Below are 27,958 nucleotides of genomic sequence, written 5' to 3' on the forward strand. Positions count from 1 at the left end.
TATTTTTAAGCATAGTCTAAAATCGTCACTTAAAAAAATAATTTGTTCAAAATAAAATGTACAGTTGTCCTGGAGTCGATGAAAATGTGAATCACAAATGCAATAAAATCCAATAACAAACAGAACAAACATTACACCTTTCATACGACAACGAACTAGATTGACTCGTAAACAACCACACTGCAAAAAATTGTTTATGTTCGCGACAAAAATATTCTTTGCGAGACATTTTGCGAGACACCATGAAAAATTTTAAAATTTTGTAAATTTTTGTTGGAAATTTCTTTTTCGATGTTTTTTGTAAGTTTTTTGAATAAAAATGATTAGCAGATGAATTAAGCAACCAACTTAAGCTATTATTTCATCAAAATTTGTTCATATTTCTGTGAGTTTTAACTTTTTTCTTATTTTGACTAAAATATGAACGAAAAATAAATCAAAAAATAAATGAAAATAAAATAACACATTGCATGTTGTGTAAAAAAGTAAAAAAATTATATTGAAAAAAAAAATAAAATATGGAAAAATTTTTAAAGATAATAATTCATGAGTAAAAAATTAAAACTTTGATGAAAATATTTAAGTATTAAAAACGCAATATTTGGTGAATTTGAGTTTTTGAAATAGATTTTTTTAAATTTTTTGCGCAATTTTTTTTTTCACTTTCGAAATCAAATGTTTTGTTTGAATTGAACTAAAAAAAAAAAAAAAGTTGCCAATTTTTTAATTAAAAAAGTTTAATTCATATTTAAAACGTAGTAAAAAAAATTGTTTTAAAATTATTAATTTTTTTTTTTATTTTTTTCATCAAATTTTTTTTTATGCACTTATCTAAAAAAAAAAATTTGAATCAATTTTCAGAACGTATCAAATCAAAAAAAAATCAGTAAGTATTAAAATTTAATTTAATAATAAATGGATTTTTTTATTTAAAATTTTTCATTCCAAATAAATTTTAATCCAATTAATGATATTTTTATTTCATATTAGATTTCAAATAACCATCCGTTTCCATTCGTCCTAAACATTTTTCAAAATCATTCTTTGTTCATCTTAGAAGTGCACGCCATATTTGACGTCTATGATCAACGCTTCCTAAATGCAATAAAATCCAATAACAAACAGAACAAACATTACACCTTTCATACGACAACGAACTAGATTGACTCGTAAACAAACACATTCACGACTGATAATGACGACAGGAACATAAATCGAAAGCATACATAACAAACTAGTAGTCAGCCGGCATCTATACTCTCTACGATTGAATCATATTCGCACGAATCAAATTGGAATGGTATTAATTTGATAGTTGTGCATGTGAATTAAAAAAAAAGTATACTCAGAGAGTTGATCGCGAGCAGACTGTCAGTCATAACCTAGACATTGAACTAATAAGACGCATTAGTAAGAGTGCGAAAAATTTAAAAAATATACATATTGCGCGGTAAAAACAATAAAGAACACGTCAAAAAATAATAATTATAAAAATAAACAAAATTCATTTTTTTATAAAAAAAAATTTGATGAACCAGGATTTAAAAAAAAAATAATTTAAAAATAAATTTATTTGTTTACAAATTACTATTTAATTAAACGGAAGAGTTTGTGGAGGGAATTAACGGACTAAATTATTTAATATACTAGTGACATGTGGAATAATTGAAATTACAAATCAATTAAAAATGCATAGAAATCCACACAATAAATAAAATGAATAAAATAGAGTCAAGTTCAACTTATTCCTAGTGGTTTTGTGGCAGACGAGGTTCAATTGACATAATTTACAAAGATTTTCATAAATAAGCAATTGATCGTGTAACAGCTGAGAATTTTTCAGTTATTATGTCATAATTTTGCACTTAAATTACAAATTTTATTTTTTAACATTTTTACATGACAATTTTTGTGCTGCAATTTTCTGTGAAAAAAATAATTGTAAAAGACAGTAAAAAATAATCAAGTGCTTAGAAATTATGACTTACAAAGGATGCTGATAATGGCGATTCATTCATAGTAAAAGAGGAAATAAAAATGTCATTTATTGAAAAAATATCAATGAAAAGCTAGAAAAATGCAATAAAATGTAATAAAAAAATAATAGTTTTTAAATTGAAAAGTAATACGATAAAAACAAATTCATTTAATTCATGACGTCAAAATTCTGAGTAAATGGATCAAGAAAAATTGCATTGCCTAAGGTTCTGAGTGAAAATGAAATAAAATGTTGCCGATAAAATTTTGAAATATTTTATCGACGTAAAAACGCAAATAAATTAAATAAATAAAAAAAACCAGAAACATTGACAGACGAGAACGACGCAGATCATCAGGTGGGTTGATTGTTGTGAGCAAATTTCGAGAATGATTCAGTTCGTTAAGAAATTAAATAGTTAGTGCATCATGCAAAGTGCAAGTGACTTACTTAACGGGCCGTGAATTAAATAATTACGATGTTTTATTATTATTTTAGTTGCAGGTTAATTGTAATCAGAGTGTCATGTTTTTTTCTTTGTAAAATTATCAATGATGAAATTTTTTTAACGGATTGCCCGCCGTTATTTTTCCTGCATTCTCATCCCTGAACAAATCCTGAACTGAAACAAATTGTTTATTCAAATAAATATATGTACCTTGATTTTAAATCTTATGTAGCTTGCAAATCATAAAAGTAAAAATATTTTTTTTTAAATTTATATTTAAAAAAATTAAATCAAAATCAATAGAAATTTGGTAAAAAGAAAAATTAAAAAATGAAAAAATTTTTCATCACTTAAAAAATCAAAGAAAATAAATATAAGAAATCCTGAAAAACGTCAACGTTTTGGGTATATATTTTTGTAGCTTTAATATTTTTGTATTTTTCAAGGGCAAGGAAAAAAAGTTTACAAAAAAATTAAATAAACTAAAATAATAAGAATAGTATTTTTTTATTTTACTCTTCAATGGCGGTAAGCGCTTCCATCTCACTTTTCGAAAGACATTTTGAAATAATTTGTTCAATGATATTCTAATAATTTCACTGCCTTGTCAGTAATAATTTTACTATCATTAATGGCAATTTTTAACCTTGATTGTATTTTTATATATTTAAATGACTATTATTACAAATTAACCAAACACTTTGTAGTCAGAAATGCATTTTAATTAATCCTATTGAAAAAGAAAAATAAGGAAATCGGCATTTTTTGACTTAAAAAGTTTATAAATTTAATACATTCGTAAATAATATGTTCTGAAAAAATTTTAAAACAAAAACTCGAAACAGCGGATTTTAATTTTTCTTCGCTAAAAAATTTAAATTCTCTTAAGACTAAAAAAATATAAATTTGTTCATCGTAAATTACACCTAATAACAAAATTTCAGTCGTTTAACAAAAATTATTATTTTATTTTTTATAAATTTTAGATTCAGGGCATTTTTGCCAACTAAATGTGTGAATCTGTTTTTAAATTAATTGTTCCTGTTGACATTCTATTTTTTCGCGTACACTACAAAGAAAGTTGTTTCGCTATAAAATTTTCGGCTTTGTATTTGTATCGGCTCTTATGCGTTAATATTAAAAATAATTATTTTTATTTTCATCGAAAAAAAAAACAATTTTTATTACTTCATGTTTCACTTTTACGTTTAACGGTGTTCCGAGGTTTAATTCATTAAAATAATAGCTTTAAAGAAGAGAAAGGAGTTTTTGCATCTTTGACGTTTTTCGTTGTTTATCGGAACTCGTCATGAAATTTAAACTGAAACTAAAATGTTTTCTTCAAACAAGAATCACTCACTCGGGGCGTGAAGCATCAAAACAAATAAATACGAAGACGTCTATAATTCCCAGGAATTGCATTCGTTGGTCAACTTGCGTAAATAAACAACCACAGCTTACAAACAACTTACATTATTTTCATGAAAAACGGATGTGCTTGAGATATTAGATAATCCTTTTATATAAAAAGTCCAACGAACAATTCTTAGGAATAGCTTCCATTTTTTAAGGTTCAGGTTAATTTTTTTACATGTAACTTTTTTTACATTGTTATCACTTTCTTGATTAAATTGCATCAAAAACAAATTTGCAACGTAGATGGGATTCCCCAATGAAGAAAATTTTGATTATATAACAAATTTATTGGTTTGCGCCTGATAACGTTCGATTTTACTGTCTATCTTTCAAATTAAGCTCTATGATGAGAATTTTCATATCAAAAGAGGAAATCATCAACGCTGCAATCACTGAACGGATGAATGCCTCACATCGGATATTACTTGACCGCTTTTTGAATGTTTCCGGTATTTCCGGGTTGGACGAGTTTTCTAAATTTTCCATGATTTTTTAAACTTAGAGTCCAAATTTAATGCGAACTGCAATAAGGTCAGAAAACAAAAAAATAAAATAAATGAATTTAAACAATTTATTTATTTTCGTATATTTTTTTAAAATTTATACCTACATGTTTAAGATTTAAAAAATTTTTAGAAATAAAAAAATGAGTTTTAACACTTATTTTAAAAAATAAATTTTAAAATTTTAATTTTTAAAAAATTATAAATTAATATATTATGAAAAATTATTTTCAAATTGAAAAAAAAAATAAATGATAAAATAATTAAAATAATAAAAAAAAATCTAAAATTGCCAGAAAAAAAATTAAAAAAAAGGTTTTACCTAAAACCTTTCAACTTAAAAATTTAAAAATCATTATAAATTGTCAAAAATTTTATAATCCATGCCATAAAAATAAAATAAAAATATGGAACATATACTTACTACAAATATTTGAAATTTATTTTAACCACAGATGACAAAATCTTCGGAACCGCGATTACACGCACATAATGCAAATCTAATGCACACATTACATGCAACCGGACAATAAATTTACCGTCTTTATTGCATCGACATGATTATTTTTATACTTGTTTACATCACACTGGGAAAATACAGTCTTACAGTTTGTTTTGTGAGAAAGAAATCCTTCAGTGTTAGAGGTGACTTTGTGATTTCATCATAGTTGTGATCATGTTGAGCTACGAAAAAGACGTATTTTGCATCGTATTTTGAGTTTTCTGACGACATCAAGAAAGACAATCTGTTCAAATAAAACTTATTTAAAGAGAACGAGGTGAATAACCCAAACAAAAAAACTAGACATTTTTTTGCAATGATATAAATTCGAAAATTACTTAACAATTTCATAAGAGCAAAAAATTAAATTGTCAATAACAATATAAACTATTTTGATGGCACACAAGAAAAAATATTTATTGAATCAAAATAATTAGTTGTGAAATATACAAAGTCGCAAATGCATCACAGATTAAATTCTTTCTATGATATTTTTATCAGTGCATTTTTAATCATCGATATTTTTATTTATTTGCAGGCAGTTTAAAAAAAAATACGCAACGTGTGAAAGAGAGAAAGCAAGAGGAAGTAAAAATGCATTTAAATTAATCTAAAAAAATCGGTAAAACGCCAAAAACAAAAATCATCAGTATACGTAAAAAAAGAAAAATGTTGAGACTGAAGACGAATTTAACTCGGAATAGTATTCCAACCTTGTTTTGTCTACTGATTGTTTTAATCGACGTCATCCTTGCCAGCCATGGTAATACTAACAATACAATAATTACAAATAATTTTAATAGACTAAAAAATAAAAATTTACAAAACGATCAAACAGTGACTGATAAATATAAATTATCGCCCGAGCTGCAAAAATGTAGTAAATTGTTAAATGGGAAAGGTGAGTACTTTTAACGCATTACATTTTATTGAACCACTTTAATGTAGCTTATTTAAAGAGAATTATGTAACTCAAAATTACTTACTTGAAACTAAAATTTATCGACTTCTACTATTTAGATATTAAAATTAAAAAATAAAAAAAAATTAATTAAAAACAATATAATTAAACGATAATTAAAAATAATAGAATGCTGTTAATGATGCTAAATTTATTTTTTATAAAATTTATTTAAATATATGACGTAAATTTTTTTGTTAGTATTGAAATATTTATATTGCACCTATTTTATTTTTGACTCGTTTGGTCACTTTTTTATTATCTATTTTTTTACATTTAATTTTGTTAAACGTTTATAAGAGATTCGATACATTTTGCGCAGTAGCGATGTTATATCCTTTATTTCGAGATAAAAAAAAATATCATTATGAAGAAATCATTATAAATCTGTGAAATAAAAGAGTAAATTATTTATTTAATTGTTTTTCTTCGCCTCTTATCAATATGAGATAATTTATCAAATTTAGTCGTTTTCCTAATTGAATATAAAATATGCAGGGAAAATTAAAAGTAAATTAACAGTGAAGATTTTTTTTAAACAGAATTCTACAAGGCTTAAGTATTAAGAAATTTTTAAAAATGATATTCAAAATTTGAATTAAATAAAAAAAAACATTGACGAAAATATCATAATTTCGGTTAAAATCAGTTTTTTAATTGAAAAATTCTTAATTTTTTTTAAATAAAAATCGTGCAAAACATGGAAAGTTTACAAAAAAATTGTTATAAAAAAATATTAATTAGGTCTTATTTAAAAAAAAGTTCTTTTTTACTAAGAATTGAATCAAATATTGGTTTTTTAAAAATTACTTTAAGTTTAAGTCATAAATTAAAAAATATGTTTTAATGAATCTGCAACAAATTTTGTTACGATTATATCCATCAAATAAAATTTTTAGTTTACTCAGACTTTAGCATCCGGTCTATTTTTTGCACATATTTACTTATTTTTTTGCCAAAATTCAAATATTTTTCTAAAAAATACAATACTTTTTATTCAAATCGCTTTCAAAAAAATATGTATCTTCGATTTGCTCACATGATAAGGTTAATCAAATAACTTAAATGAAAGTTTTAATAATTTTTTTTTTATTTACAGACATTTTTGTGGTTCCCTTTACGCCAACTGACGATCCGCTGATCATCAAAGTGTCTGAAAATGTTCAAGATAAAATAATTGCCCACATCTTTGCTCTAGCATGCAACTTGATGGGTCACCAAAACATCAAACTGGACATTATACCGCCATCGAGCAACGACAAAAGCGCTCTCGAACACATGGAATTCGAAGAGGTTTTTAACAAAGAACAGAAAAGAACGTACAGACTCTTTGTGGGCTTGAGTTTGAAATATCCTTCAGATTATCAAAGACAATATTATGGGATTTATAATTTAGGACCCCTAACGAAAATGGGACGTTATGTTTTGTATTTTGTATCGCAAAATAACCCGCCTGACAGGGAGTTCCAATGGGATGTCTTGCAATCCAATAATCATGAAATGAACGAAAACCTCACAAAAATACTAAAAATTAACCAAATTAACAACAATACGGAAAATTGTGAGAAAAACTGCTCGATAATCATTGCCCAACACATAAATGAGACGAAATTCATCATCAAATATATTAAATTTTATCAAATAAGAGCGAAAGTTTTTTGGTTAGGAGCGAATTTCAAAAGAATATTGAAGGAACTACTCACTGACCCCAACAACGAGTTCTTCGTGCTGCATTGGGATCCATCAGATATCACAAAAGTAGTTCTAGATTCCGTTGGAACTCCCGTACGGATGCCTCCATGCAACAATTGGACCAAATCTCCTTCAAAAGTTAATCTCGATTGCGTTTTCACCGAAATTTCTATGAACAAATTTGTTCCAAAAACGGTGGCACAAAATCATGATCTGATGTTTTATCTCCAAAATAAATTCAAATTTACGGAAACGGAATATTTGGACCTGATTACGGCATTTGAGGCACAAAATAAGTCTATTCATGAATTTGCGTGCGATTGGATGACCGATCATGTAGATTTTCATCCAAGTCCAACAGAATCAGTTAATTTCAAAATAAAATTTGAGCTGATGACGCGTGATGGCCACAAAAATGATTCAATTGTCGTTGCAGCGGAACTTGCGAAAAATGACACCGAAAAGTTTCTACAAAAATGCTATTTGGAGCCTCTTTCTTCCGTTAGTTTCACGAATGATGACACAATAATGCTAGCACGAAGGTTTGTGGATGATAAATATCCCATCATCGTTGGGCCAACTAGAACATCGGAAATTCAGAATCTTGCAGGTAATTTTGTATTTTTTTTTTTATTAAATTATGGAATTGTTTAATTTTATAAAATCAATTATTTTTTCAATTTTTTCTACTCGGAGAAAGAGTAAATAAAAATATTTTTGTCATTTTTTTATTTCATTTTCGTATTTTTTGATTTTGAGATCAAAGAAAATGAAAAATAAAAAAAATAGTGTAAAAAATTACCATTTTTTTTAATATTTTTCTTTGGTCAAAAAATTCAAGATTTTAATTTTTTTTAATTTTAATTTTTTTTTTTATTAATTTTGAGAATTTAAATATTTATGTTAATTTTTTCTTATTTATTTATTTTTTTTTTAGTTTTCACCAAACTATACAAAATACCGTTCGTGACGTATACACCAGACATTGGATTAGATCCCAACAGATACCCACAACACTTTCAAACTGGAGCAGACAATAGAATCTACGTGAAGATCATTTTGGAGCTCATGCGACAGTTCAAGTGGCATCAAATGGCCGTAATTACAGAAGTTGGAGAGCCACACACGAAATATTTGGCTGAAATGAAGCGGCAATTCAGTCGTCATGGGTACAGTTTGCTTGAAAATTCGTTCAAAAGCGCAAACGACACGGATATTGGAGCAGTAAGTGAAAAAATAAAATAAAATAAGATAGAAGATTAATATTTTTTTCTCTTCAGATCCTTGCTAATATACAAGAAAATGATTACAAAATAATTTTCATCGATGTCGAACCGGAATATTTCATGAAAATCATAAAATTGGTAAAAAATGACACTAAGGTGAGTTGTTTTTTCTAAAAATTTACCAAAAAAATTAATTTTCCTTCAATTTTTATTTTAGTACTTGGAATTTTTTGACAAAAGTTGCGTTTTTATCACCACCATCAACCTCCTGGAGCTTCGAGATATCTCTGATCACAAGGCCAAATTACTTCAAGGGACTCTTTCCATTCTTCCTGCTACTTTTGATACAACTCCAAACAAATTTTTAACGTTACATCCAAATAAAACGGCTACTGACTGGCGACGCGACTTCATAAAACGCCCAGAATCGAATAATTCTGTGTTTCAAGCGTATTCGGTATACAGTGGATACGTATACGATGCCGTGATAGCTATTGGCTTAGCTCTTCAAGAGATTGAAAAGAATTATCGTCATGCTTTAGCACCAATTCGGAAAATGGAGGACTTGACATCCGTTCTAATTGAAGTTTTGAGGACTAAAGTCAACTTTTACGGACAAACGGGACTCAATAATATGCGGAAAAAGGACATTAATTTCGAAATTTCTCAATTTTGGGATAGAAAATACGAAAAAAGTGTAATTTTTGACCACGTGACTGGCAAAATATCTGGAAATGTAGGGAATTTTCGATGGCAAGGTGGTTTTGTTCCACAAGATCAAACTTATTGTGCTTTTGGAGTTCCTTGCAAACATATGTCGACGGTGATTTTTATCATTGTTGCATGTTGTGTGGTTATCCTGCTGCCATTGATCTTCTTCTTGTACTTTAAACAAAATTACAAACGAAAAATCGAGGAGGCGAAAGAGAATTTCAGACAAAAAGTGAAAGAATTTGATCTCGCATCGTATGAAATCTCGCCGTCTGACGTGGAAATCGTGGAAAGGATCGGAAAAGGACATTATGCTGAAGTTTATCTTGGAAGATGTCGATTTGAGAACGAAACACAAAAAGTAGCTGTAAAAAAGTTGAAAAACGAGACGAACCGGTTTTTCAGAGAATTCTTCTACGAAATGTACATTTTGAAAAATATCAATCACGAAAATATCGTGAAATTTTTCGGATTTTACTTTGAAGAAAGACTTCATATCGTGCTGGAGTACTTGAAATTGGACAATTTGAAGGCATATCTGAAGAAATATAAATATCTCCTATTTGACGATTATATTCACTGCGAAACCTCGCCAAGTCGTCTAACAAGTTTTGCGAAAGATGTTGCCAGTGCGCTTTGCTATCTCGAAACATGCAACGTCGTGCATCGCGATCTTGCAGCGCGAAATGTGCTTCTAAGTCCCGCCCACGATCGAATAATCGCAAAAATCAGCGATTTTGGTCTCGCTGTCAACATCAGCAACCAAACAAATTACATCCCACGTGACCCAAATTTGTATCCGTCGCTTCCGATGCGTATCATGTCACCGGAATCGGTGCAAAGCCGGATTTACACTGCCAAAAGTGACATTTGGTCGTTCGGCGTCTTGCTTTTCGAAATCACCACTTTCGGTGCCTTGCCATATGCCGAAGTGCCCGACACCGAACTCGAGCGCTACATTACCGATGCGAAACCGCTCAATTTGCCGCCAAATATCTCGGATGATCTCCGTGCGTTGATTGAAAAGTGTTTGCAACGCGATCCCGAAAGACGACCGTCGGCTGCGGACATTGTGGATGAACTTACGCGTTCTCCCAAAATCTTGAGTGCGAGTGTCGATGAAAATGATGCAACGGCGAGAGATAGTTCGTCAGATCCATATCGGTCGGATACGGGATACGGCACCGCGTCGACTAGCGGAAGTCAGAGACGTCCTCGCACTATTACTTATAGTTCTGTTGCCACGTCGGAATGTGGTTCGGACACGTTGATTCCCACCACAGTTGTGTCGGCAGGCTCATACATTCCATATAACTCGATTATTTCGGGAAATTATCACATTGCGCCGATGATAACGAGCAATCCAGAGTACTATCTGCAAATGAATCCAATAACCAGTAGAACGGAGACGAGCTCTGACCTAAATATCAATGAAGAAATATTGTAGCCTAATTTTATCGTTTTTTAAAATTTTCTAAATATTTAAATAGTGTAGTTAAGGCCGATTTAAATGAAATCCCAAAGGTTTTTTTTTCAAAATTTGCCAAACTTGGGAGGCAGAAAAAATTAATGTTCAAAAAGATCATTTTTTTTTTGAGTTTTTGTCATTTTTTTAATGAAGCGACTAGGTTTTATACTTTAACTGTTTATCGCATTAGAATTTTGATAAAAGCGGAAGAAAAAAAAAATTATTTAATTTTTTTTTTAACTTTTGTTATTTTTATGGTATTTGCATTTAGATTTGATAATTAAAATTAATTCAAGGTAAGAATTTAAATAAAAAAAATTCATCGATTTTGACATCTTAAAATACTATTTTCAATATGAAGATTCTTAATAATTGAAATTTTCTAAAAAATTCTAGAATATTCTTTGAAAAAATTTGAAAAAAGACTAAAAAACGAATGATTAATTTAAAATTATTTAATTTTTTTACGTTATTTAAATTTTTAATTCAAAATTAAGGAAAATGTACTTAAACGTAATCAAAATAATTTTGATCACGTGACTTAAAATGTTTTATTAAGTTAATTATTTTAATTTTTGTCGTATAAAAAAATGTAAAAAAAATTACTCTGAACTTTCAAAATTTTTTGTTTTTTTTTTTTTGTTAGAACAAAAATAAAAAAAAATTGAAGTTCTTTTTCTTTGAAAAAAATTGAACAATTAAATATAAAAATATTTCACGAAAAATAATTAAAAATACGAAAATAAATTTTAAGAGAAAATTTTAAACGATGATATAAAAAATAAAAATCATTCTTGATAAAATTTTAACTCTTTTTTTTATTTGATTTTTCCCATTTGATTTAGGAAATAAAAATTTAAAAATCTTTTTATCCTTTTTTAACGATTTTATAAGATAAAGCTTATGAAAGTTCGAATATTGTTTTTTTTTTATTTTAATTTTTGGATTTTATTGAAAAATCTTTTGGGTTTCATTTGGAACAGCCTAAAATAGTTAGAATATAAATATTTTAGGATAAACCTTTTTTATGAACGTTGAGTAAATTTTAGGTAAGTTTCCATAAAAAATCAATTTTTGAAAGCACAAAATTGTCAAATTTATTACCTACTAATTAACTTTTTGTCATGTGAAAGCCTACCAAATCACAAGCAGACTTCTCTAAGGCTACAAATTTTACGGTCTAAGACTAAAATTACTTTTAAATCTTTGGAAAAATGCTTGTTTTTCACGAAAAATCACAATTCTTCTCTAAATTGAGTGTTGAGCAATTCACTAAGATCTGTTTTGTGTGGTTGATCCTCCTAAAAAATTGAAATCAATCACGTTGCTGACTAAAACGCAAGCAAAAACGTCCGTTTTCTAGGAATTTCCAACGAAATTCAGGTTTCAACGAGGATATGCGTGAACAAATTGTGCATCTTGACGGCAACTTCCTTGTAAACGAGCGAATTCAAGCCGTCTGTGTGGTACCGCAGATACCCGTTAACGAGAAAAGTGTGTCTCTCGCTGCTGGGATGCTCCTTCTTGTGCTTCAGCATCGTAAATCGACTGTAATCCGGCTCAAAACGACAAATATCCACGTGATTTGCCTTCAAGCGTCCATAAAAGTCGTCGTCCTCGCCTCCCCAGCCACTAAACAAATTGCTAAAGCCATTAACTTTGAGAAAAACTTGAGATTCCACGGCAATGGCGCCGCCAAAAAGTCCGTAGTACAAAAGTTTGTAGCGAAAATTATCAAGTGCGCTACTCATGTGCCGAGGACGCGGTGTGCAAGCGTACATATGTCCCAAATTCATGGGCAACAAATCCACATCTTGCATTATGAGACACGGAAATTCCAATTTCATTGCGTACATGGCACCGATATTGAAGAGTTTGGCGCGATTAAAGGGCTTCGGGTCGTACTGCTCGATGACAAAGATGCGATAATGGATGCGTTGACGTCGCAAAAAGTTGTGGATGTACACAAGGAATTGCTTTAACTGTGTCTCACGCTGGCGATATGGCACAATGACGGCAGTCGAGTAGCGGGGCGCACAATCGGACGGCAAATATTCGCCGCCCAAACGGAGATTGTAGTTGTTGAGGATGGATTCGGTGAAGGGCAAGCGCCACATGTAGAGATTCTCATCAATTACGTCGTAGTAATCGCATTTCGGGCCCACCGCTTGCGACAAGGTGACGTTGCGTGTCGTTTTTTCCACGAGATTCGATAAAATCTGGAAATTTATCAAAGTTAACAAGGCTTTTAGCGCGAAAAGACTGAAACTTACTTGTTCGCGTTGGATGAACTCGTAGTGAGTGGCGAACCGCGAAGGCCAGCAGAAAATCAAGAGGATGACCAAGTAGCCGAGAAACATGTAAAATTGTTGTTTTGTGATGCAGCAAAAGCGCTTCACAGCTGCACGGAACACTTTGTGCTTGATCATCGTGGAAACGGGAAGTTCGAGTTGAGTTTGTTCGAGAAAAGCTGCTTTTTGGTTTGATTGATTTTTATGCCATTTCCTTTTCCAGGATTTTTCACTGTTTTCCTGGTTACTTGTTTTTCACGGCTTTGAACAAAAACCCATGACACATCGCAGGCATCACTGTCATCCGAAAAAAATTATTTGAATCAAAAATGTTCGAAAATTCGTTAAATTTAGTTTTGACAAAAAAATATCAGGGAAAAAAATTATTTTTCCATTTTTTTATTAAAATTTTGCTTTAAGGTGCTAAAATTTCTTTCATATTTTTAAAGAAATTTTCAAATATTTTTACAGTTTTTTTTATAAATTTTCAAAGTTTTTTGTATTGAATATTGTATTTTTACATGAATTTTTTTCTCTTTCTAAAAATGTTTTTAAAAAAATATTTTATAAAAATTTTTGAAATTTATTTTTATGATTCTTTTAAAATTTTTAGCTATAAATATATTGGGATCAATTTTAAAATATCAAATCTCAATATTAATTACCTAATGATCAAAAATTGTTTAAATTTTATGATTTTGTATGAAAAAGTATTTCAAACCTTTTTTTTTGTTCCTCCCCAATTTAAAAAAAATTTTGGGACAAAAAGTTCGTAGGTAATAAATTTAAAGCGGCCTAAAATTCTACAGAAATAAAATTAAATTTATTTTTTTTATAAAAATTTCGTCATTAAAATTTAGTCGATTTTATTTAATGAAAAAAATCATTTTTGTTCGAATTTCGACGAATTTTCTACGAACTGAACTTAAAATTTTTAAGTAACGCAAACCAAAAATAATTAAAAATAAAAAATCATCGACTTACGGTCAAAAAATTTTACAAAATTTCTTAAACTTATTCATGCTTATTTTATTTTTTTTTTTGCTTATTTAATTTGCAAATTTTTTTACAATTTTTCACAATTTTTTTATTTAATGGTCATGACAAATAAAAAAAAATAATTTTAATTTTTAAATAAAATTTTATTATTTCTCCTGAATTTTTTTTTCGTCAAAATCGAAAAGGTTGATAAAAAGTCAAACAATTAAATTAAGTCAACATTTATTAATTTTTCTACAATTTTCAAATAAGAAAGCACTTTTGGGGACATTTCGTTAAAAGCTTATTCCGGATCTTCTGGTCTAACAACGAGTTTCAGTTGTTTTTTACCGCGATACACGGTCATTTTTAAGTCTCTTTCCTTTTGTGCGAGCACCGCATAAACGTCAGAGCTCGTTTTCACCTGTTTGCCATTAATTTCCGTGATGATGTCGCCCGGCGTCAAATCTCCCGCATGCGCTGGCGATCCAATAATCACTTTCCACACCAAAATTCCGGAACTAATATGGTCTGGAACATCATGATGTCTTTGTTTCAGTTCCTGCAGTATCTCCGGCGTTAGCGAAAGCATCGTGATGCCCATGTAACGTCTCACCAACGGTCGATCTCCAGCTGCCACACCAGATTTCCTTCTTTCTGCCGATTTTACGAGAAATTCTTTCGCATAATCAATTGGAATTGCAAAACTAATGCCTGGTGTCACCTTCATCGTGTTAATGCCAATTGCTTCGCCATCCAAATTTACGAGGGGACCTCCACTGTTTCCAAATGTGATGGCAGCGTCAGTTTGAATGTAATTGATGTCCTTTCCACGAATCCCGAGTTCGGCGGAGGCACGTTCGGTGCTACTCACAACGCCCGCTGTCACGGTATTATTTAAACTTAAAGGACTTCCCATGGCGACAACCCATTCGCCGGCTCGTAAATCAGCCGATTGCCCGAGTTTCATCGCTGGCAAGTGATTACACTGAATTCGGATTGTAGCAAGATCGGAGGAGGGATCAACATCTTCCACAAAGCCGGGAAACGTTCGTCCGTCATGTAATTTTACGTTCACCATCGAATGTGGCTTATTGATGACGACGTGGGCATTTGTCAGGATGAGTCCGTTGGAGTCGACGATGAAGCCAGATCCATTACTGATAGTTAAACGCTCGCCGGTGAAGAAATCCACACGCTTTGCGTCTTTAATTTCGATGTAGACCACGGTGGGAGCCGAAATATCAACGACATCAGCGATAAAATTGAATTTTTCACGATGTCCCGTCAAGGTTTTCGAAAATTTTGTTGCTGCATAGACTTTTGGCATGAAATCCGGGAAAATTTCTCTTATGTTGTCGTTTGCCAAAAGTGTTGCGAAAGCTGCTATTCCAACAGGTGCATAAATCCAGCGACGTTGATGTCTTCGTTCGTCATGATATTCCTTCTTTTGAGAGAAAAATACATGAACAGATGGGCGAGGATTGATTTTTGAGGTCTCACGAATCGCGGAACGGACAACTCGAGCCAAATTCATGCTGAAAATTGCTGAAAATCACCAAAACAACAAAAAACAGCTGATTCGTTGCACGTCAACACTCCATCTGGCGGTGCCAAGTTGAATTTTTTTTGTATCATTTTATTTTTGGAACAGAATCCAAAAATTCACAAATAATTGACGAAAATTCGCCTAAAAAATTGTAAAATTAAAATTTTAACGTAAAAAAGTCAAGAAACTGCTCAAAAATCTCGAAGCAGAAAAGTTTCTTCAATTAATTACGTCCATTTTTACGTACATTCCAAAGGTTAATCCTTATCTTTGTTATTTTGAACAATGGCTCTCTCCAAACCAATCTACAACTTGCTCGGCATTTACTTTGAAAAGCTTTACACAAATCCCGTGTTGACGAAATCCCTGACGGCAGCGACTCTTTCACTCGGAGCCAATTACATCGCACAACGAATTTCCGGAGATGACTTGGATTACAACTCCTTGGTGGCTTACGGGGCTTTTGGACTGGTTTTCGGTGGAACTTGCCCTCATTACTTCTACTCGTTCATCGAGAAAGTCACAAAAAACATGAAAAACCGCAAAATGATGCAATTTTTGATGCAACGATTCATGTACACGCCAATTTTTACGGTGATTTCTTTGTATTTCCTCAGTTTGTTCGAGGGAGCGACACCAGATCAAGCTCAGCGGAAGATGTTGGCGCTCTACAAGAAGGTATTGACCGCTAATTGGACATATTTGACGATCCCGGTGTATGTGAACTTCAAATATGTGCATCCGATGATGCGTGTTTTGGTCACGAACTTGATCGGAGTCTTCTGGACGATTTATTTGGCGCAAAAGAGAAAGGCTGCAGCCAAGAAACGCTCGAGCAGTAGCGAAAAAAATGAATTTTAGAGCATTTCAAGTGAGAAAAAGGGGTTTTGGTGCAAATTTTTAAGGAAATTATTGATTTTTTTTATTACATTTGGAATAAAGTTGATTTTTTATAACGATTTTTATGATAATTTTTGAATGAAAGTGTCATTTTCTATAGAAACGTGTACGGACGAAGTATTGTTTTGATTTTTGAACACATTTCCATGCTCGTCGTCTTTAATTTCGACTAAAAATGTCTCAAAATCCAGACGATTTTCAAAAACCGAAGCTGCCGACGCCAAAAATTCCGGATCTGTATCAACGTTTGACGACGCCACACTTTTCAACGCCAGCCGGGATGCTGTTAAAAGGCTCTTTGCAACCTCCGCCGATGTACGGACTACGAGGCTCGACAATTGCTCCGAAATTCCTGCCAAAACCCGCTCCGACATACAAAGAACTCGTTATGGAACGTCCCGCGTACAAGAAACCCGTCGTCCCGCCACCTCTACCGGAGCCTTCTGTTTTTTGTGACTTTTGTGATCGCTCGTTTCGCACCACGGATCAACTTGACAAGCACAAAATGCAAACGCATCGCGAGCTAATGGGCATCAAACCGCGCGTTTATACGCCCGAAGAGATAAATGAGTGGAAGGAAGCTCGGAAAAAGCGATATCCGACGACGCAGAATATTCTGGCGAGACAACAAGCGCAGGAAGAGCGGATTAAACGCGGCGAACGACTTCAAGAATCGAAATCGCGGTTCGGCAGGAAGGAAGAACGACGACAACCGACACAGAAAAGGGAAAATCACGACAATTCGTGGCAGGAACGGAAGAAAAAATTCCCTCCTAGCAAGAAATTTGTGCCAATTGAACCAGTTGAGGAACCAAAAACGGTCGAAGAGGATGCGGAAACATTAAATGGCCTTCCAAAATTCAAAGGAACTTCGACCTTAACGAATTACGAGCGAACTCTAGTGCTGAAACAGACAAGTGCCTTATCATTTTTAGGCTCGTATGGCAGCGGATCCGAGTCTGACGAAGAAGAAATCGAAGAAAATCCATTAGAAACGCCAAAAAATGAAATTCCAGACGATGAAAGACCCGAAGAGACGCCAATTGTGAAAATTGATCCTTTCACAGATGCGGAAATTGCGTCGACACCGAACCATGAACCGCCGCCGAAAGATGTTTCAAACGAAAATTCATCGAAAAAGCGACAACGGAAGAGAAAACATTCAAAAGACGAGACACAAACAGAAGAAATTGCCGTGGAAACAGAGAAAAATAAAGAAAAAGTGCCAAAACCGAGACCATCGAGCTCAAAACGTCAAGCACAAAGACCTCCGTGGTACAGTCGGTACCGAAGATATCAAAATACAATGTTGGAAAAGCTGCTACAGCCGGAAATTCGTCACGAGAGAAACGTTTTGTTGCAATGTGTGAGGTTTGTGGTCGAAAATAAGTTTTTCGGGATCGGATCTGAGAACAGCTGCACAGAAAATCCAGCTTTAACTGAAGAAAACACCTCAAATAATGACAAAAATGAATAAAATTAAAAATTTAATACTAAAAAAAAATCTTAAAAATTAATTTAAGAGGTAGATTGCGTCCCTCCACTTCCCCCGTTCGGCTGTTGTTGCACCGGAGTTGATCCCCCGCCGCCTCCTTGCTGCATCGGCTGCTGTTGTTGTTGCTGCTGCTGTTGATTTCCAGCATTTGCTGCATTCACGACTCCCATATTACCGTTTTGCGCGGCACTTTGACCCGGCGTCACGCCACCAATCATCCGCGAACGTGCCTGATTTTGCAAATATTTTGTCTTTGATTCGTCCAATTCGCGCACTCGACTCTTCACGTGATGAATTCGATGCCATGCCATTTGGAGCACTTTGGCGGAAGCATAGCCTGAGCCTTCGTGCGGTTGTCCCGTACTAACTTGCGTGAGATAATTGACTTGTTCCGTGAGTTTAGTCTCCACGAGATTCAGGGACTTTAAAAATTGCGTCGTGTGGTTCTCGACAGACTTGAGACTGGATTTATCTTTGCCGAGTTCTTGCAAAACGCTGCCTGTGATGAAGGAAAAAGTTGAATTTCGGAAGAATTTTTTAAAATTTTTGACTTACCTGCACTCGTTAAACATGTGATGATGTCTTTTTCAATGGAATCCAAGATTTCGATCTTGTCTAAAGGGTTTCGAGTTGCCATGATTGCCGGAAAAGTGGTTAAAATTGATGAAAAATGCGAAAAATAAACGATTACAAGCCGGATTTGATTGTTTTGATGAATGAGGTTAGTAACGAATAATGGATTTTTATAAGAGGATCGTGACTGGAAAGCCGAAAAATGTTAAAAAGTCTGTAATCGCCCCCAATAACGGCTCAAAGAATATCACGTGTGGCGCCTTTTCATATAAAAACTTCCAAAATTTAACTTTTAACTAATAATTTATTGAATTTTCATATATATCTCTCTCTCTTAATCCATAACTTCTAATCTAATTTATTTTTTTAAAAAGAATACAAGGCCACTATTGTGCAACACGTTGAAACCGTTCATCTTTATAACGTTCTTTCTTTTCTTTTTGTTGAATCGCTCGTTCCTGGCCTAGATGACGTCGAAGACGATGAATGACGATGCTTCAGAGATCTCTTTGATGTCTTCGAACGACTACTAAAATTAAAAAATTACAAAAAAATTATAAAAAATTGTTTAAAAATTCACTTACTCCTCCTCTAAACGAGAAATACGTTGTTTCAACTTGGCCTGTGACGCGGCATACTCTGCTAAAAGTCTCGCTAATCGGTCGTTAATGTTTTCAACGCTGGTTTCCAACTTTTCGATGCCATATTCTATCGGATCTTGGTTCTTCTGGGACACTATTGAAAAAAAAATTTATAAAAAAAATATTGAATTTTTTATGAAAAATTGAAAATTTACATGCAAAAATATCCTCATCGAGCAAATTATCCTTGCGCAGTAACTGACAACCACGTTCTGTTAACAATTGACGAGCTTCTGGGTAATCAGCAAGGGTCTCCCACAAATCACGCTTTGATAAACAGAATAAATCGGAATATCCTACAATAGAAAAGGACAGTTAATGGATGTTTTTGTGATATTTTGGTACATTTACCGCTTGAACGGACATTTGCGGTACGTCGATTTCCTGTTTTGTTGCCCGGAATGTCCAAAACTGACACCTAAAATAAAGTTTAAAGGTGGTTAATTGAAATTTTTGAAGTGAAAATTTAAATTTACCTCTCCAAATACAGATCCAGCACCTAAAGTGACGAAAACTGTGGTACCATCATCTCCTACAACGCTTAATTTACCACTTTTGACAATGTACATTTCCTTTCCGACATCTCCTTTGCGGCAAATGTAATCGCCCGGACTGAAAATCTATTACAAAAAAAATATTTTTTTATATTTCTAGGTCGATTTTCATTTAATATATATTTTTTTGTTCCTTGTCTTAATTAAAAAATTAAAAATTTCAAAAAAAAAAATTCTAAAAATTATCGTTTTTGGGTTTTTTTTAATTTTAATTTTTAAGTTAATTTTTTTTTAATTTTTTTTTTTAATTTTTGTTTTATATTTTTCCAAATTTAATTTAATTTTTTTTTTAATTTTAATTTTAATTTTAATTGTTTAATAATTTAATTTTAATTTTAATTAATTCAATTTTAATCAATTTTTAATTTTAAAATTTGAATAAAAATTTAATTTAATTTAAAAATAGTATTTCAAAACCATTTTTTTTATTTTTTTGAAAAATTTGTGGGACAAAATTCTTAAATAACTTTATAGAGGCTTTGTTTACTCAAACAAATAAAAAAACTCACTTGAAGCTTCAATTTTAGTACGAGTGCTTCCAATAATCCCGGCTCGCAATCTTGAAAAATCCTCACTTGACGTAACGTGTCCATATGCACTCGAATAGCAATTTCCGCCTTCAATTTATCGGGTAATGCTGCCAACACTCGTTCCTCGTCTAATGCTCCACTCTGCGACCATGTGTAAGCAAACCAACGAATAACGCGCGCTTCGAGTTCATGTCCCACTTTACGGAAGGCCATGTACTGCTTGACCCCATCCATGCGATTTTGGAACTCAACTCGCGCCAAATTCATGTTCGAAATCATAGAACCGATGTTACCGACGATGGTAGCGAAGATCAAAACTCCCGCAAGAAAATCGCCGACCACGAAGAGATATTCTGCGTCATTTTCGGGTGTCGGAGTCTCGCCAATTGTGGTCAAAGTGAGCGTTGACCAGTAAAAACTGTAGATATATTGTCGCGAAAGTGACGCATTTCGAGCTCCATTGAGATTGTAGACCCAATTATCCGACCCGAAGCCAAGTGCGTAAGAAATCGCAAAATAAAAGCAGGCATTCCAGTGGATGAGGATCAAAATGACCAACACAACTTTGCAGATGCGAAACGCATTCGGGTATCCTGTTTGAGTTTCTGTGCGATCAAACCACTCGAGCAGTCGTGGCAAGCGAAACATGCGATTTAGTCGGATAATTACGGGACATGGCACTCGAACACTGCTGCACGATGACGGATGCCACCAAAAGTAGATCACATCAGTCGGGACAAACGACGCGAAATCCGTGTACCATTTCTTCGAGCCGAAATAATTCTTTCGCAACTTGCTCGCGTCGCGTACCAGCAATCCTTGATCCAAGTAACCTACGCAAAATATATTGTTTGCATTAATTGAAGCACGTTTAATTATATTTATTTATTTTTCTCTCTGCCACAGAAATGGAGATGGTGGTGAATAACAATTAAAAATGCGAAAAGTTATCGTTTAGAGAAGATCTAAAGATATTATCGCATTTTCATTTTGTTAACCACGTGGTTTTTTTTTTAAATCTTTTAACCACGTGACCTTAAAAAAATTTCAAACTGCGTGATATAAAAAAAATTAAACCTCATGATTTGAAAACTTTTTAAATCAAGACCTAAGAAATTTACAAGCCACGTGGTCTAAAACAAAACTTTCAAACCACGTCACCTAAAAATTTTTCAAACCACGTGACCTCAATTTTTTTTCAAATCACGTGACCTTAACATTTTTATTTTCAAACCACGTGATCTAAAAAAAATTAAACCTCGTGATTTGAGTTCTTTTTAAACCACGTGACCTGAGTTTTTTCAATCCACGTGATTTGAGAGATCTTTTAAGCCACGTGATCTGAGATCTTTTCAAACCACGTGATCTGAAATTTTTTCAAACCACGTGATCTGAAATTTTTTTCAAACCACGTGACCTTAATTTGTTTTTTGTAACTTAAAGAATTTTAAAACTACGTGATATAAAAAAAAATTAAACTTCGTGATCTAAAAACTTTTTAAACCTGAGAAATTTTCAAGCCACGTGGTCTAAAAAAAATTTCAAACCACGTGACCTAAAAAATTTCAAACCACGTGACTTAACACACCACCACCGTTAATTTCGCATTTTTTTTCTTCGCAATGCGCTAAAAATGTCAATATAGGGCTCTTACCTTCATGGCAATGCACAACAGTGTCACAGATATAAATCAAATCGGCGATGTAATCAAACGTGAACCACATGCCCGGTGCCTTTTTGTTGATGTCCCAGAAAACAGCACGTCCAATCACAAATCTAATCGTCACATAAAACGGAAGAATAAAACAAAAATTTATCGCCAATTAATTACGTAACGAATGAAAAGACCAAATAAACGACAAGATTTATAGAAATTCATGTCAATCATCGAAAAATAAATGCGTGTGCGAACATTTACTTACATGACGTTGTACAAAACTGCTAGCGATACAATAGACAGCCACTGAAAAAGTACATGAATGAATGCACGAGAGAAGAATATTAATTTCTTTATTTAAGTGAGTTCACTTTTTTTCGTGTTTTTATTTGTTTATTTGTGTGCGTCGCCTTTGTTTATGTCAATTTATGGACAAGTAATTTCATGACGTATGTGCCAGACCTAATTAATAAACCTTGAAATTGGCAATAGCAAGTTGAAAGGTATGAGGGCAGTTATGACTGAATTTATTGCAGAAATTGGAGCAATTATTGCGTTTTTGTGGGATTTTCGCTTTAATTAAGGGAAAAATTAATGGGTTTCGGTGAAAAATTGTTCAAATTAATGATTTTAATTGAAGTGATAAATTAAGGATTTTTAATTAATAATTTTTTCCCAAAACAGAAGAAAAAATCCAAGCAAACTTAAAATTGTTTAATTCTCGATATTTAATTTAAAATTAAAAAAAAAATATTTTCTCATAAAATATCTTAAAATAATTTTCTTTGAAAATTAAAATTAGGAAAAAATCTAGTATAATTAAACTAGTTTTATTTCTTCACAAAAAAAATAAATAAATAAATATTTAAATAAAATAAAAATAAAATAATCTAAAAAAATATTTTAAAAAAATCTAGAAAGATAAAAAAAATGTTGAAAAATAAAATTTTGAATTTTTCGAATTTAATAATTTGAAATTATTTTTTTTTTAAATTTAAAAATTTTAAACTTTAATAACTTTTCAACACATAGGTCTTGATAATTTAATCCACTTTTACATTTTTTTTTAAATAATTTTTTAAAGATTTTCATTTCACTTTTTATCACAAATTTTTCTCAAAATAAATTTAATAAAAGCCTTACCCGATAATAAGCTGGCAACGATGGATCAAATGACAGCCGACTAACAACTTCCACCGGCTTATCCTTCTTATCGTTCGCTGCATTTGCAACACTTTCACTATCCTTCGTCGTCGAAAAGAAAAAATCCCCCGGTTTGGTGCTATTTACATCTGATATGCGATACCGTAGTACATTGTAGACACGTCGAAACACTGATCGACTTTTCTGTTTCTGCGAAATGGATGAAAAAGAGAGCAAAAAATGCAAATTTAATTTTTATAAAATGCCTTCAATTGTTCTCGACATTCATACCGCCATTTATTTGTTTAGTCAAGACTACTATTTAAATTTTTCTTTATTTTTTTCACAATAAATTTCTTATTTCATTGCTCTTTAGTCCTTCTTTAACTGAAAAAATGAGGAAAAATTCCACTTCCGCTCAATTTTATTTTTTTCTTTCAGCTCAACATGAAAACCGCCGTCAGACCGAGCAGGTGAAGAACTAAAACAATGGCTAATCAATAAGCGAAAGAAATGCTCATGTCCATTATCGACTAAATTATGACATCAATTAATATTCAAAAAGTAATTTTTCAATAATTGTTCAAGTCTCGCGCGCGCGACCATCAGTACGACAAACGTTCGACTGAAATAAAATAATTCGATTTGTAGTGAAAACGGTGTCGTTTCATGTTAAAAGGAGTGTAATAGAAATATTATTTAATGTTGAATTTATAACAACTACTCGCGAGGTACCTCGTAGACCTTTATCAATACTTTGAATTCGTTTCTATTGTACCGCTGTCGATTGTTGAATCGAAGGATACTTTTGCGCTGTTCATTAGTGTTTGCAGTAATTATGACGAGTATCTTGGGTGGCTAATAAAAAAAATGAAGGGAAAGGAGAGAAGAAAGAGAGGGAAGTCAACTGTTGAGCTTCCCTTTGTTTCGTTTCAATTGAAAAAAAAATTAAAGGTGAAAAAGAAGAAAACACGTCAAATTTATGAGCACCTTTCCCGCAATAATTTTATGTTGAATAGTTTATGTTGTTGTTTGTGTGCCGTGGTTTTATGTTACAAAAACAACAATAACTCATATTTGTTTCGCAAAACAAAAAAAAAAATACTAATTTTGTAACAAATTCACGTCTCATGATTCAGAGAAATGACAAAACAATGCAGTGAGAAAATGAAAGTCACGTTTTTCTGGAAGGGTTTTTTTAATAAAATTATTTTTTTTTTAATTTTTTCATATTGTGTTTTCATTTTTTAATTTAATAGAATTTTCTTAGAAATATTTTTTCAATTTAAATGTTGCATTAAAATGCAAATTTTTGTCGAGAATTGTTTCTTGTTAAAAACCTGACAAAAATTATAATTTTTAAAATAAGATAAATATTTTTAAATTTAATATTAAAAAACATTGACAAATATGAGTCAATTTTGGTTGACTAAAATCTTGCTTTATAAAAAAAAATCAGAATAAAATATTTTATTTAATTTTTGCCTCATCAAATTTATTGCTTTGTCTGTAGATTTGTTTTTTTTTTAAATAAATATTGAATTCATTGAAAAAAATGAATTTTAAAAATTACTTGATGATATTCCTCTATAAAAATATTTTTTTATTTTTTTTATATTAATTTTTCACTTGAAATTAATTTTTAAAAATTTTTCTTATTTTTGACAAAATTTATTTCAAATGTTATTTCAAAAAATTGATATTGAATTAATTTAGCTTAAGTGAGTAAATTTAATTATTAAACAATTTTTTTATGCTGAAAACATTTTTAAACAAAATTTTAACTTTGAAACACAATTTTTTCATTGCGAAACACAAAACTTCCACAAAAACATAATTTTACCTCTTTCACTTGCTGCGCCGACAAAAATGGACTTTTCATAATTTGCACGGTATTTTCCAAACCACTTCCGGCAGCAATATTCAGCATCACATTCTCTTCCTCCGTGTAACATCTTGGCGGCAAAAGTGCATCAGGATGCGGTCTCGTCGTGAGCATTGACTCACTTTTCGTAAAGCTATTCGTGTTATTGGGAACTTCGTATGAATTCCTTAGACAATTTGTACTTTTCAAATATTCATTGTAGCGCTTGTGGTAACGAGCACGTGCAGCGGCCGAGGCAATGGTGTTGGCAAAACTGAAAGTATTCATAAAAATAAAAATTATTATTATGTATCATTGGGCAACAAGTTTCAATGGTTTTCGGATGGACAGACGAGAAATTTTATGAAGTGACATAAAAGAAACCGATTTTTACGAGGTCTGAGGCGAAAATCAGACACTAGACTTAGAGTAATGGGTAATAAAATCAAATTAACACAAAGAATGATTTTATGGCATCTTTTAATAAAAAGGGACGGACTTTGAAACATTTTTTTTTGTCAAGTTGAAAAGATTATAAGGCTGTTCCAAATTTATTTTGTGGTCCCAAGAGATTTTTTTAAATATCAAAATTAAAATAAAAGTTTTTAAAAACTTTTTCATAAAAAATGTTTTTGTTCAAAAAAATTTTTTGGCTGTTAATAATTTTTTTTTGTTTTTATTTTTAATTCGCTTTTGTATTTGTAATAAATTTTATTTATTTCATGAAAAAATCATAAAAAATTAAAGTAATTTTTTTTTGAAATTTAATGCAATTTAATTATGAAAAAATATTTTTTGAGAAGGAATTTCATGTTGCACTTTTAATTTAAAAAAAAAATAATTTTTAAATTATTTTTGAAAAAAATTTTTTAAATGTAAATTTACAAAAAACTGATTTTTTTCGATAAAGTTTTAATTTTTTTTTTTATTTTATTATATTTTTTTATTATTTGTGAGTTTAATTTGGAGCGGCCTAAATGGTACGAAAAAAAATTGAAACAAAAAAAGGAACGACAAGTAATAAAAAAATTTGCGTCACTCGTCTCACCCATTGCTCATATTAAATTTGTGCTCATCTTCCCATCGTTGCTCATCCTCCAATTCTTGCTGCTTTGTTTTCGACGGTAGCACTAACGACGGCGAACGATATCGAGGAGTCGCCATTGTATATCTCCACATTGCATAATAAATTTAATTTTTATTTTATGTATATAAGAGTTTCACTTTTCGCGGATAATGTTTAATTCACATTATTCTTCTAAATTTTTTCGTTCCGCTTTTTAAGAGTCTTTTGCACAAAAATAAAACAAAAAAACACGCAAAGAAAAAGGAAACTAAATTGATTAATGATACTTTCTCACGTTTAGATATTTTTTTTTCGTTCTTTAAAATTTATCGAGACACATCATTCTTCGCATCCCTTTTCCATTTTCTTTTTTTCTAAGTTTTTTTTCAATGCAAGAATTTTTTTTTAAACTGCGTACTTAATCTTCGGTCTTTGTTGATGTTGACATTTATCTTATTGTTCCAATTTGTTTTGCTAAATAACAAATGGCTGGCAGTCAAGAGCCACGAGCAGAGAACTAGAAAGAGATAAATTCGATAACACGTATTAATCCAGTTACACAAGATCTGTTTTTAAAAACAAAACATTGTTAGTTATTTGATGTTTTCCAAGACTTTGTGATAGTTTTTTTCTGATTAAAGTTTAATTGGAAGACTAGACTGATTGTCGACGATATGTAGTTCACCAGTTTTTTGAAGAGGTTGTAAATTTTGTCTGTGGGATTAAGAGGATTTTTTTCAGAAAAGGGGATTTTTTTAGTAAGCTAATGTGATGTCATAAGGATTAAGTTGTTATGTTTGTTGGTTTTCATTGATAAAATATTTCATTTTGAGAAGATGTGGGTTTAGTTTTGCATGAATGAACATTGACAAGGATGTTTTTATTGTTTTTATCGTAAGAAATTTTAAAAAGAATTAGGGCAGAAATTTCTCTAAATGGAAATTTTGGAAATAATTCGATTTTTGACACTTTTACTATTTTTTTCATCTTAATATTAATTAAGATAATTTGCAAATCAAGTTCGGTTAATTTTCATATAATTTTATTTGTTTGTTTTTATAAATCAAAAAATTTGACATTTTCTCGATTTGCTGAAAATTTTAGGTGTTTTCATTAAAAATTTTCAGCAAATACCTACAGAAATTATAAAAATATTAAATTTTATTTCTAAAAACTTTTTTTTATTTGATTTTTTTTAAAAGAATTTCATTAAAATTTATTGAAATTTACAAAAAAATGTTTAAAAAAATATTTTTTAAATTTTTATCTTTCTTGGATTTTTTTAAAAATAGGTAATGCATCAAAATAAAAATAAGGTTACAATTGTCTTTTTTGTGTGTCAAAAAAAAAAAATAAATAAAATAAAATGAATAAATAAAAAAAAATTAATTAATAAAAAAATTGTTCAACAAATTCAAGTTAAAAAATGTTTAAAAATATTTATTGAGAAACTTTTAATAAATAATCTGTACAATTTTATTTTTTATTAAAAATATCTTTTTGTATTTAACTCTCATAATTTTCCACTTTTTTTTTGTTTATTTTAGTTTTTGTTATAAACTTATTTATTTTCGCAATAATTGTATTGTTAAACTTTCCTCGAAACACAGAGAAAAGCGAAAATCACAGACAAATAAACACGAAAGACATTAAAAATAATCACTAAATATGAACAATGAAAGCTTGTGAAATGTCTGAAACCCTTAAGCAATTTATCATTTTAGGAACACTTTATAATCCTCCTTCATTGTTCGACAAAGACCACAATTTTTGATCGTAGCGATACATTTTCTTCATTATGCTCAAGGCTTA

General features: G+C 31.1%; 7 protein-coding genes across 8 annotated transcripts; 3 read left to right on the plus strand and 4 right to left on the minus strand.

Moving 5' to 3' along the window:
- The first annotated feature begins 1,994 nt into the window (after positions 1-1,994).
- LOC134829996 (uncharacterized) lies at positions 1,995-11,107 on the plus strand. 2 transcript variants are annotated; one of them, XM_063843324.1, is made up of 7 exons: positions 1,995-2,336; positions 5,386-5,610; positions 5,686-5,748; positions 6,908-8,110; positions 8,438-8,724; positions 8,781-8,882; positions 8,944-11,107. In XM_063843324.1, the coding sequence occupies exons 2-7, from the start codon at positions 5,517-5,519 to the stop codon at positions 10,882-10,884; spliced, it is 3,690 nt and encodes a 1,229-aa protein (XP_063699394.1). In that variant the 5' UTR covers positions 1,995-2,336; positions 5,386-5,516; the 3' UTR covers positions 10,885-11,107. The 2 variants fall into 2 exon arrangements, with proteins under 2 accessions (XP_063699394.1, XP_063699393.1); XM_063843323.1 differs by having other exon boundaries at positions 5,386-5,748.
- Positions 11,108-11,918: 811 nt separating this feature from the next.
- Positions 11,919-13,491, minus strand: LOC134830007 (beta-1,4-galactosyltransferase 2). The gene is made up of 2 exons (XM_063843343.1): positions 13,179-13,491; positions 11,919-13,124 (listed from the first exon to the last, which is right to left on the minus strand). The coding sequence occupies exons 1-2, from the start codon at positions 13,332-13,334 to the stop codon at positions 12,285-12,287; spliced, it is 996 nt and encodes a 331-aa protein (XP_063699413.1). The 5' UTR covers positions 13,335-13,491; the 3' UTR covers positions 11,919-12,284.
- An 835-nt stretch (positions 13,492-14,326) lies between these two features.
- On the minus strand, positions 14,327-15,761 carry LOC134832668 (serine protease HTRA2, mitochondrial). Its single transcript, XM_063846773.1, has one exon. The coding sequence runs from the start codon at positions 15,709-15,711 to the stop codon at positions 14,479-14,481; it is 1,233 nt and encodes a 410-aa protein (XP_063702843.1). The 5' UTR covers positions 15,712-15,761; the 3' UTR covers positions 14,327-14,478.
- Positions 15,639-16,686, plus strand: LOC134832669 (PXMP2/4 family protein 3). Its single transcript, XM_063846774.1, has one exon. The coding sequence runs from the start codon at positions 16,009-16,011 to the stop codon at positions 16,582-16,584; it is 576 nt and encodes a 191-aa protein (XP_063702844.1). The 5' UTR covers positions 15,639-16,008; the 3' UTR covers positions 16,585-16,686.
- A 4-nt stretch (positions 16,687-16,690) lies between these two features.
- On the plus strand, positions 16,691-18,100 carry LOC134832666 (FMR1-interacting protein NUFIP1). The gene has a single exon (XM_063846772.1). The coding sequence runs from the start codon at positions 16,799-16,801 to the stop codon at positions 18,098-18,100; it is 1,302 nt and encodes a 433-aa protein (XP_063702842.1). The 5' UTR covers positions 16,691-16,798.
- Positions 18,082-18,836, minus strand: LOC134832670 (mediator of RNA polymerase II transcription subunit 11). The gene is made up of 2 exons (XM_063846775.1): positions 18,674-18,836; positions 18,082-18,617 (listed from the first exon to the last, which is right to left on the minus strand). Exons 1-2 carry the CDS (start codon positions 18,753-18,755, stop codon positions 18,142-18,144), a joined length of 558 nt encoding a protein of 185 aa, XP_063702845.1. The 5' UTR covers positions 18,756-18,836; the 3' UTR covers positions 18,082-18,141.
- A 188-nt stretch (positions 18,837-19,024) lies between these two features.
- Positions 19,025-26,244, minus strand: LOC134828693 (cyclic nucleotide-gated cation channel subunit A). The gene is made up of 11 exons (XM_063841678.1): positions 26,129-26,244; positions 25,060-25,354; positions 23,217-23,426; positions 22,339-22,379; positions 22,071-22,192; positions 20,396-21,249; positions 19,809-19,952; positions 19,684-19,750; positions 19,488-19,628; positions 19,276-19,426; positions 19,025-19,220 (listed from the first exon to the last, which is right to left on the minus strand). Exons 1-11 carry the CDS (start codon positions 26,242-26,244, stop codon positions 19,109-19,111), a joined length of 2,253 nt encoding a protein of 750 aa, XP_063697748.1. The 3' UTR covers positions 19,025-19,108.
- Between the last annotated feature and the right edge of the window lie 1,714 nt (positions 26,245-27,958).

The sequence above is a fragment of the Culicoides brevitarsis genome, chromosome 2, assembly GCF_036172545.1.
Source record: "Culicoides brevitarsis isolate CSIRO-B50_1 chromosome 2, AGI_CSIRO_Cbre_v1, whole genome shotgun sequence".
Lineage (NCBI taxonomy): Eukaryota > Metazoa > Arthropoda > Insecta > Diptera > Ceratopogonidae > Culicoides > Culicoides brevitarsis.